We start from the raw sequence: 11,035 nt of genomic DNA on the forward strand, positions 1-11,035 counted from the left end.
AAAAAACACTTGGGTATTGTGAGAACATTTCAAGAAAAGCATTGAGTCAACACACAAGTCTTTCCTCTTCAACAATAAATGTTTATATTGTACTTCAGATAGAGATCAGCTGTGACTTACATTTGTGTGACTTGTCTGTCTGTCATCTTTAGCTGGAGCAAGTGAGTCAGTCAGTGGGGATGTCTGTCAGAGAGAGTGGGCTGGGCTGGGAGGGGGCAGGGTTATGCAGACATTAGATGAGATTAGGAGGAAGCAACAGGGGTGTTTTTACTGAAGATACTGTCAGGTCACTGTGTCAGTCTGCTAGAGGAGCTTACAGAGTGAGAGACAGAGAGAGAGAGACAGGGACAAAGTGAGAGGAAGGGAGAGAGAGAGAGGGAGAGAGAGAGAGAGAAAGAGAGAGAGAGAGAGAGAGAAAGAGAGAGAGAGAGAGACAGTGAGAGGAAGAGAGAGAGAGATAGAGAGAGAGAGAGAGAGAGAGAGAGAGAGAGAGAGAGAGAGAGAGAGAGAGAGAGAGAGAGAGAGAGAGAGAGAGAGAGAGAGAGAGAGAGAGAGAGAGAGAGAGAGAGAGAGAGAGAGAGAGACTGACAGACACAGTCGGGGAGAGAGCGGGAGTGTGTGAGAGAAACTGCAACGAGAGACACCGAAATTGAGAATTGGACAGTACCAACAGAGAGGTGATGGCACCCATGGGTAATGTTCTCCACCTGTTAGTCATCCTGTCCTTGTTGGAGACAGGCAATGCCAAAGTGGGAAACTTCAAAGCAGCAGGAGCTACAGCACCAGGAGATATCCTCATTGGAGGGCTGTTTCCCATCCATGAGGGAGTAGAGGAATCCCCCAACATCTCAGCACCCCATGTATCACAGTGTGTCAGGTACAGTAAGTGCCAAAATAAGATTGGGTGTTGTAAAGAGATTCCTGAGGATTCTCTCTCTCTCTCTCTCTCTCTCTCTCTCTCTCTCTCTCTCTCTCTCTCTCTCTCTCTCTCTCTCTCTCACTCTCTCTCTCTCTCTCTCTCTCTCTCTCTCTCCTCTCTCTCTCTCTCTCTCTCTCTCTCTCTCTCTCTCTCTCTCTCTCTCTCTCTCTCTCTCTCTCTCTCTCTCTCTCTCTCTCTCTCTCTCTCTCTCTCTCTCTCTCTCTCTCTCTCTCTCTCTCTCTCTCTCTCTCTCTCTCTCTCTCTCTCTCTCTCTCTCTCTCTCTCTCTCTCTCTCTCTCTGTGGTGTGTGTGATTCTGTCCGCATTTATGACTAAGTGTTCGTGAGATAGAGTTCATTTACTCTGACAGGTTAACCACTGACAGTGTGATGATCCAACTATACCTTATGTACCTTACACAAACACGCACGCACGCACACACACACACACACACACACACACACACACAAACAGGTTCAACACAGACGGGTTCATCCAGGCATTGGCTATGATCCACGCTGTAGAGTCAGCCAACAGATCCCCTGTCCTGACTGCACTAGGGATCTCTCTGGGGTACCGTCTCCATGACTCGTGCTCTGATGTCACCACCGCTCTGAGGGCCTCAGCTGACTTCACACAGGTAAAGGCACTTTAGCCGAAACGTTGGTCAAATCAATCCACAGCAAGTATAGATGAGTGTGTGACCTTTTCTTCATTTGCATAGTTTATCTTACATTAGCCAGCATCTCATTTAAATGACGTACATTCTTTACTTCACAGGAGCCCACCACAGACTGTGGGGGAGGGGCCAACACCTCTAACTCTTCCCCGCCAATCATGGCCGTCATAGGGGCCTCTTCCTCTGAGATTTCCATCTCTGTTGCCCGGCAACTCAACCTAAAGCTCATCCCTCAAGTAAGCAGCCAAAACCCACCCACAGAGTGACGGTTGATGGACAGTAACAAAATAAATAACAATAAAGAACTGAGCTGTGTTGAATAAATGAAATAGACAGCAATGATGATACAGATGAATGACAAAATCACTCCAACACAATGTAGACAGAAATTCATTCTCTCTTCAAATCATCACAGATCAGTTACGCCTCCACCGCCATTATCCTGAGTGACAAGAACCGTTTCCCTGCTTTCCTGAGGACCGTACCTAGCGACGTGTACCAGACACAGGCCATGGTCCAGTTGCTTAGCGACAGCAAATGGACCTGGGTGGGCGTGGTCACAACGGATGGAGACTACGGCCGTTCTGCCCTGGACAGCTTCGTCTCCCAGGCAACCGCCTCAGGGATCTGTGTGGCCTTCAAGGAGATCCTCCCTAATTCGCTAACCAGTCCTGACGGCGAATCAGCAATCAGCCAAGCCGCCGCCACCCTCCAATCGAACCCCAATGTCAAGGTGGTGGTGTCATTCGCCAAGCCTACTCAGATGATGTACCTATACCAGAAGCTGAGGAGTCTGGGGTCGGGGCTGGGGGAGAGGGTGTGGGTGGCCAGTGACAGCTGGTCCTCGTCCAAGGAGGTCCTGGGAGAAATGGACCTCCCAGATATTGGCAATGTGGTGGGCTTCTCCTTCAAAAGAGGGAACCTGGCTCCTTTCCATCACTACCTGATGAACCTGAGTGACATCAATGATGTCATAGGAAACAACTCCTTCCTAAAGGAGTTCTACTCACTGCCAAACAGGTCAGAAAACTCTGGGGTTTTGTCCTCCTCCACAGTTCCAGCAGAGATCCTGCTAAACAACAGCCATGTGAACGTAGTCTTCAATGTGGAGATGGCTGTGAGTGCCATCGCCCATGCAGTGGCTGATATCTGCAGCAAAAAGGACTGTAAGACACCAGGCACGGTCCAACCCTGGGAGGTAGCTACTGCACAATTCCTCATGTCTACAGCACATCAAACTTTACTTATATGCTGTATCTCATCTAATATTCACTGAATATACCAAACATGAGGAACACCTTCCTAATATTGAGCTGCACCCCCACTTTTGCCCTCAGAACAGTCTCAATTTGTCGGGGCATGGACTCTACAAGGTGTCCATGTCCATTGGGTGGTGGACCACTCCTGATTCACACAGGAAACTGTTGAGCATAATATTCCCAGCAACGTTGCAGTTCTTGACACCTGGCACATAATACCATATCCCGTTCAAAGGCACTTAATAGCACACATACACAGTCCATGACTCAATAGTCTCAAGTCTTAAAAATACTACTTTAACCTGTCTCCTCCCCTTCATCTAAGTGGATTTAACATGTGACATGAATAAGGGATCACAGCTTTTATCTGGATTCATCTGGTCAGTCGATATCATGGAAAGAGCAGGTGTTCTCAATGTTTTTTATACACAGTGTATTTTGGATATGGCTTGGGTCTATGGTATGTGAACTTACATATGAAAATGCATTTGCATTCATTTCAGGTGCTTGGAGCCCTGAAGGACAGTCACTTTGAGCTGGAGGGGAAAAGCTACACGTTTGACCAGAAAGGTGACATCAACCTGGGCTATGATGTAACCATGTGGAGGTCTGTGAGAGGGGTCATCAACGTCCATGACGTTGTAGCTGAGTACCATCCAATCAACAAAAGCTTAAGCTACACCAGCGGAAACACCAAACATCTCACTGACCTGAGGGTAAGGGTAAGGGTTAGGGTTAGGATTAGGGTGAGGATTAAGGTTAGGTCTCAATCTCTTTTAGTCTGTTTGCTAGGCTGCCACACAAAGGTTCAAGTACACATCCATATTAACTTGTTATTCCCACTTGACATAGAGAGACACAAACACAAACAGGCCGGAATGTCAAACAATCTACTTTTTCTTTCTCAAAGTGACTTAAAGAAAACTGAACATACCTGTTTGACAGACTTCTCAGCCAAACTGTAAAACAAGTAAAGATGGAAATTAAATAACTCCTAATCAGTGAAACAATGGGCACTGTTTGAATGTGAAAACCACATACCTTGGCACATACTGGGAACACCTGTCTGTTATCACACGTTCCTGTTAGATCTCAGTGATGATCTAAAAATCAAAAAAACACAAAACTCATAATTACCAGAGCATATAATCATTGGTTGAATAGTTTGAATACACCTGGTCTGTTGAACACGGTTTTAAATCCAGAGCTAGTTTAAACTGTGCCCAAGAAACTGGCCTTACATGTAAAGGCTTGTTTGAATACTACTATTAATAGATTTCAGTCACAGTTTTCTTGGGTCAGCCATTTAAATTAGTGCATTGTGTCCCGGTGCAGGATGTGGTGTCTGTGTGCTCAGCTAGCTGTGAACCTGGGGAGTTCAAGAAGACTGCTGAGGGTCGGCACACCTGCTGCTATGAATGCATCAACTGCACTGAGAACCACTACTCCAACAACACTGGTTAGTTCTCCTGTACTGTCTCTCTAAATGTAACCGATGTGAAATGGCTAGCTAGTGTCGTGGAAAATCATCTCAGAAATATAACGCTTTATCAGAACTTGTGAAATCAAAACATGCTTTTATTTACAATTGTATAACCATCTCGAATGTCCCGCTGAACCCCCCTCCCAGAGCACTGGTTCGCTCTTTATACCCAAATAGCATATGAGTCCACCCCATATGCAAATAAACATACTTCCCCTAATTCTTCAACATCATTATCTTTTTAGTTCAGGCTTCCTGCTTGTTCACACATACTAACGCCCATCATCTGCTTTCAGTTAAATTATAATAGTGGTCAGACCCTCTATCTTAGTGTGTCAACATACTCTGTGTCCCCTCCCTTCACCACTAAATCAATGCACTCTTTGTGCCCCCCTATCCTATCTATGTATCTGGTCTATGTGTCTGGTCAGTTTCACTTAAATGGAATCAGCAGACTATGTGTTTCTTGTTCATTAGTGTCCAGTTACTTTAGGCATATTTCTCTGGTATGTATGTTTTTTTTAGTGGAATGGGTAGACTATAAATCTAGTGTGTCAAAGCGCCCAGCAGGCGCCCGCATGTCTGGTCAACCCGCCAGCACAATGGAGAATACACAAGGGTCAGAGGGCCAGAACGTCCCCCAGTAGACCTCCATCACCACGGTCCCATGACCCATGCCAACATGTGGTTCGTCACTCCAATGCTCAGCCATACTCCATCTCCACATGTTATCCATGTATCTTATGTTACCACCACACCACTACACTAGTTAGCGGTGGTGCGCGCTAATAGCGTTTCAATCGGGTGACGTCACTCGCTCTGAGACTTGAAGTAGTTGTTCCCCTTGCACTGCAAGGGCCGCGGCTTTTAAGGAGCGATGGGTAACGATGCTTCGTGGGTGTCAGTTGTTGATGTGTGCAGAGGGTCCCTGGTTCGAGCCCGGGTATGGGCGAGGGGACAGACGAAAGTTATACTGTTACATATACACACCAGTGTACTCTATCTCTCCTCAGTAAACTGGTGTTGCCCTGTTGTTCACACAATCTTCCTCCATTTCTTCAATAGTTTTCCTCAGATTTCCCAACACTGTCGTTATCCAACACTGTTAGTACTAGGCAACAACACACATATTTCTAAATGCACTATCCTCCCTTCCAAACCTCCTCTCCAGACATGGACCAGTGTCTCTCTTGTGATACAAAGACAGAGTGGTCCCTGGAAGGGAGCTCTGGGTGTACCCATAAGACCCTGGAGTTCTTCTCCTGGCAGGATGGCTTCGCGGTGCTGCTGCTGGCGCTGGCGGCCCTGGGCATCGTCCTGGTTCTCCTGGTGGGGGCACTCTTCCTACACCACCACCAGACCCCCGTTGTGAAGGCTGCCGGGGGGCCTCTCTCCCAGATCATCCTAATCTCTCTAGTGGGAAGTTTTGTTAGTGCTGTGTTCTTTGTAGGTCATCCCAGCAGCCTACAGTGTAAGGTATGTACGGTACACACATTTTGGGAAACACTGTTGTAATGCACTGTCGGTGACATTGTCTGCATGTACCAGTGTTATTTTGTGAATTCATAGTTTATTGTGTGTGTATTGTTCTGAACCTTTTGTAACTTTGTGGTAAGGAATTTAGTTTGTAAACGGAAAGCAAATCTAAATACAAAGTGATAATACATTTCTGTCTCAATGTCTCATATCTTCTCATCTCATTGTCAAGGTGCGTCAGGTGCTGTTTGGCCTCAGCTTCACCCTGTGTGTTTCCTGCATCTTGGTCAAGTCCCTGAAGATCCTGCTGGCCTTCCAGCTCAACCCTGACCTGAAGGACGTTCTCCGCCGCCTCTACCAACCCTATGCCATCATCTGTCTCTGCGTGGCCCTACAGGTCCTCACCTGCACCCTGTGGCTGGTCCTGCAGAGCCCCCGGAAGAAAGCCATCATCTTCACCACCTCGGTGCTGGCCGAGTGTGACGAAGGCTCCCAAGTGGCGTTTGGTGTGATGCTGGGCTACATCGCTGTCCTTGCGCTCGTATGTTTTGCCTGTGCGTTTAAAGGCCGCAAGCTGCCACAGAAGTACAACGAGGCCAGGTTCATCACCTTCAGCATGCTCCTCTACCTCATGTCCTGGCTGATATTCGTGCCTGTCTATGTGACCACCTCTGGGAAGTACCTGCCAGCAGTGGAGATGGTGGTCATCCTCATCTCCAACTATGGCATCCTCAGCTGTCATTTCTTCCCCAAGTGCTACGTCATCCTCTTCAAGAAGGAGCACAATACCAAGAGGGCCTTCATGAAGAACGTGTATGAGTATTCCAGAAAGGGCATTACTGTCTCTAGCTCTGTCTCTGAGACTTCAGCCTCTCAGACAGAAGGCAAGTGCATCAGTCACCCTTACTCCATCAGTTCACCTTCCTTCTTCATGTCTCCTCCACCAATAGAACCCACAGCACCTCAGAACTGCTGGTCCGTTGGCCAGAACATTCAGAGCATTGACACTGCAACCCATTGCACCGTAGTAGACCATGGAATGTTTGTCACAGGTCAGCTGACTCGACCACACTGTCTGAGGAGAAGCATGAGCCTATGAGTGGAGTGGACCAGTGTCTGGAACTTTTACTTCTTACAGTACATTACACGGTGTGTCTCTGTGATCCTCTCTTTGGTTTGACTGTTCCCATTTTGCTTAGTCTACTGGTATGATTTTTCCCAAGTGGGTTGTTTTTACATTCAAGTCAATTTGGGTAACACTTTATTTGACACTGATATGTACTTGACAGTGTCATAAACAAACAATCTCTGTCATACAGTGTTATGTTCATCTATCAATAGTTGTATTGGTTAAGCGTCAATGGTGTACAGGGTTGATTTATTTCTGAACTGCATATGATTTCCATACTGTGGGAAATGTTCTAAGTAAGCATCATGGAGGATGTTGGTTTTTGCTATAGATATACCATCATGTTGTGTGTTGGATCCCTGAATAGGCTGTTTCTATGTGTAATGTGTACAGTAAACAGCATTTCTATCTATTATGGGAGCTGATGCAGCGGGATACAAATGAGATATTACATTTCATATAAGTCTACGATGAACACGATAGTTGGAATTTGTGTCAGTTTCTTAATGCATGCCTGGTTTGTCAGTGGACATTATTGAAGTTCTTACATATTTCTAAATACCTTGAAATCTATTTCCACATTATTTATGTATATTATGAAATGTATATATTCACATTACTTTGTGTACATTATATTAAAAGTTTGAATGTGCAGTTGACTTTCACTGTTTCCATGCTCTAAATACAAGTCCATTCAATTACATACCCATTTCAGCACTTGTAACTTCTCTCTCTGTGTCTGTTGACATCTTGACACCGTATCTGCTTCTTCTCACTGTCTGCTCTGTTTGCAGAGCCCACCTGATGAGCTATGCTGTCTATTTAGGCTGCAGGTCTAATGCCATGGTGACACAGGAAGAAAGAGAGAGAGAGAGAGAGAGTGCTGCTGGCATTTTCCCAGTGCCCAAACACATGTGCTTGTAGTAACTGTATATACACTGAGCTCTTCCCTCCACAGTCTGGAGCCCTGTCCAAAGCTCAAATATCCTGGGCTCTACAGTAGTAGACTATTCCATGAATGAACTCTGGGCTGCTGCTCTGCTGCTGAACAGTAGTCTCAGAAACCTGACCCTAGGCAACAGTACAGGCTAAGGTCTGGTTTCAATGACAAACTCTTTTGGCAACTTCGATAAGGTGAAAACAAATTCAGACAGACAACCCTCTCAACATCACGAGGAAGACATGCCAGAACGGCAAGATTTGAAACCAAAGTTTGCAGGAAAATCCTTTGCAGGGGTTTTAGTGAAAGTAGTTGATCCAAACTAGCCACTTGCAAAATGAACTTATTCAAAATAACCTCTGTTATCCCCATTTTGCTAGCTGCTATTTTAGATTTTAAAAAGAGTCCGTTATTGAAACTAGACCCTAGTCACTGCTGAGGACAGCATGTCTGCTCTACATCTCTATGTCGGTGTGGTAAAAGAGCTGTTTGTAGACCAGAGAGCACATTTCTGTGCAAACGGATAGGCCCAAATCCATGATAGCAACTGAAGAATCTAAAATCGTCCATTAACATCAGTGCATTAATAACAATAAGTTTGAATTAAGTGCGCACATCTGAAGATATGTTTCATCTCATCTCTGTTGTCTCCTTCTCATCAGTAACTCCAGTGAACTTCCACTCCTGTCCCTGCCATTGTCACCAGACTTATCAATCATTTCAGGCTGATGTTGACTTTGGCCATGTTCAAAGCATCAACACCAAGTATCATGGGTAAATTGTGACTGACTGACTGATTCACTGATATAATAATGAGTAGTTATTTATGACGCAAGGTGATTTGTAGATCAGTCTTTCTCGACTCGCCTTCAAAGTTGGCTGCAATGTTAAACGCCTGCTTTCACTTGACCACGTTTTTGAGGTGTGTCATTGAGGAGATGTTGAAACTTCGGTCTGTCCTAAATTCCACCAAACAACAGGTGATGATGAAGACTGCACAATCATTGGAACGAGGAAACAAACTATTCACTATCTCAAAAAACAAAATCTGAAACCCATAGACATGCATGCATACCGACAGACAATCAAAGAGTCACACGGATAAAAAGATTCATAAAGATAATAACAGATCATTATGGCCGGTCTGCTAGAGTGAGATGATAACAGCTCCTGGGAAATCTACTGTCATGTAGTTTGTTCTACTCTAAAAATTTCAGGGGGGGGTTGAGACAGAGCAAGAGAGGGATAGAAAGAGCGAGAGAGAGAGAGAGTTGGTGAGGTAGAGAGAGGATAACGGGTGTCCCTGGGGATAGTGTCTTGTGGTAGCCTTGAGGTAGAACTACAAGGCAAAATATGCAATCTCTGTAGACCTACTGTCATGATGTGCACAAAAATATGCTTCCACTATCGCAATAAACACAATAGACAACAAAGTTTCCTTTGATGGGAGCAATTTTGTGTGTGTGTGTGTGTGTGTGTGTGTGTGTGTCTGTTTTATAGGAATTAAACAGACATGTTCCGTGGAAACCATTATTGCTTTTGTGCAGAATAACCCTACAGAGGTCAAGTCAAAATCCCCTAAATTCCATCCACCAAGAGACCTTACATTCTGTCTAAGAAAGAATTGAATATATTTGTTCTTCATTATTTTACAGTCAAGTCCACATTAACCCCTCATAGAAGAGCCAGACAACAGCTCCATGAGTAAGTCCAGCTTCACTCACAGCCCTCTGTGGTCCATTGGGTTAAAGGAAACAGAACCACAATGGTGGCATGATACACTTATCACATTTTAGGGAAGAGCCAGATGCAGATAACACAAGTTTATTACTAGAACAGGGGGCAGGCAAAACGACAGGGCAAGGGCAGGCAGAGGTCAGTAATCCAGATCAGAGTCCAAAAGGTACAGAACAGCAGGCAGTCTCAGGGTCAGGGCAGGCAGAGTTCAATAATCCAGTGTGGTGTGGTGGGGCAAGGTACAGCACAGCAGGCAGGCTCAGGGTTAGGGCAGGCAGAATGGTCAAAACCGTGAAAACTAGAAAACAGGAACTATAGAAAAGACAGGCGCAAGGGGAAAACCACTGGTAGGCATGACAAACAAAACGAACTGGCAACAGACAAACAGAGAACACAGGTATAAATACACAGGGGATACTGAGGGGAGATGGGAGACACCTGGTGGGGGGTGGAGACAAGCACAAAGACAGGTGAAACAGATCAGGGTGTGACAATGCTATCACCTAAACTAGGGGATTCTGGACAGAATACCCCAGAAGTTCTTATGGCCTCTGTATCAAAGCCGAAACGAAAACACAAAAAAACATTCCCAAATGGGAGAGAAATAAATCAACCTAAAACATTACAATTATTTCATCCAATTGATCAAACATGATAAATATTAGAAAACACAATTTTTTTATGTGTCTGACAAAATGTAGCATTAAACAATTTCCAACTCACTTAAATATATATATATCATTTCCAACTCCTTGGGTCAATTAACATGGTCCTCAAAATGTACACGTTATCTACAATTTTCATAAAACTTAACATGCCAAAAGTAAAGAACCTGTTCTGTGAGTTTGTGTGGCCTATCACTTTGAAGCTGAGCCGTTGTTGCTCCTAGACATTTCCACTTCACAATAACAGCACTTACAGTTAAACGGGGAAGCTCTTGCGGTGCAGAAATTTGACGAACTGACTTGTTGGAAAGGTGGAATCTTATGACGGTGCCACGTTAAAAGTCACTGAGCTCTTCAGTAAGGCCATTCTACTGCCAATGTTAATCTATGGCGATTGCATGGTTGTGTGCTCAATTTTATACACCTGTCAGCAACGGGTGTGTCTGAAATAGCCAAATCCACTCATTGAAGGGGTGCCACCTACTTTTGTATATTTTGTGTATGTATATATCATTTCCAACTCCTTGGATCAATTAATATGGTACTCAAAATGTACAGGGCATCTGCAATTTAGAGAAATCTTAACCAGGAGCCAGGTTTCAGGAGTGGGTTTGATGATGAGATTAAAGATAAAAGAAAAATAGAATGCTGAAATACTGTGCTTGGGATCACACACACTAATAAAAGCTCAGCAGTTCAGTGTAGCCAGGTTGGGTTTCCTCCACCAATCAAGAGTTCATATCATTTGA

The 11,035-nt window shown here is 44.8% G+C and overlaps 1 protein-coding gene across 1 annotated transcript; it reads left to right on the plus strand.

Moving 5' to 3' along the window:
* The first annotated feature begins 530 nt into the window (after nt 1-530).
* On the plus strand, nt 531-7,552 carry LOC129837983 (G-protein coupled receptor family C group 6 member A-like). Its single transcript, XM_055904589.1, has 8 exons — nt 531-877; nt 1,393-1,558; nt 1,699-1,833; nt 2,013-2,795; nt 3,360-3,572; nt 4,192-4,315; nt 5,511-5,815; nt 6,048-7,552. The coding sequence occupies exons 1-8, from the start codon at nt 681-683 to the stop codon at nt 6,912-6,914; spliced, it is 2,790 nt and encodes a 929-aa protein (XP_055760564.1). The 5' UTR covers nt 531-680; the 3' UTR covers nt 6,915-7,552.
* The last annotated feature ends 3,483 nt before the right edge of the window (nt 7,553-11,035 follow it).

This window comes from Salvelinus fontinalis, chromosome 38 (genome assembly GCF_029448725.1).
Source record: "Salvelinus fontinalis isolate EN_2023a chromosome 38, ASM2944872v1, whole genome shotgun sequence".
NCBI lineage: Eukaryota > Metazoa > Chordata > Actinopteri > Salmoniformes > Salmonidae > Salvelinus > Salvelinus fontinalis.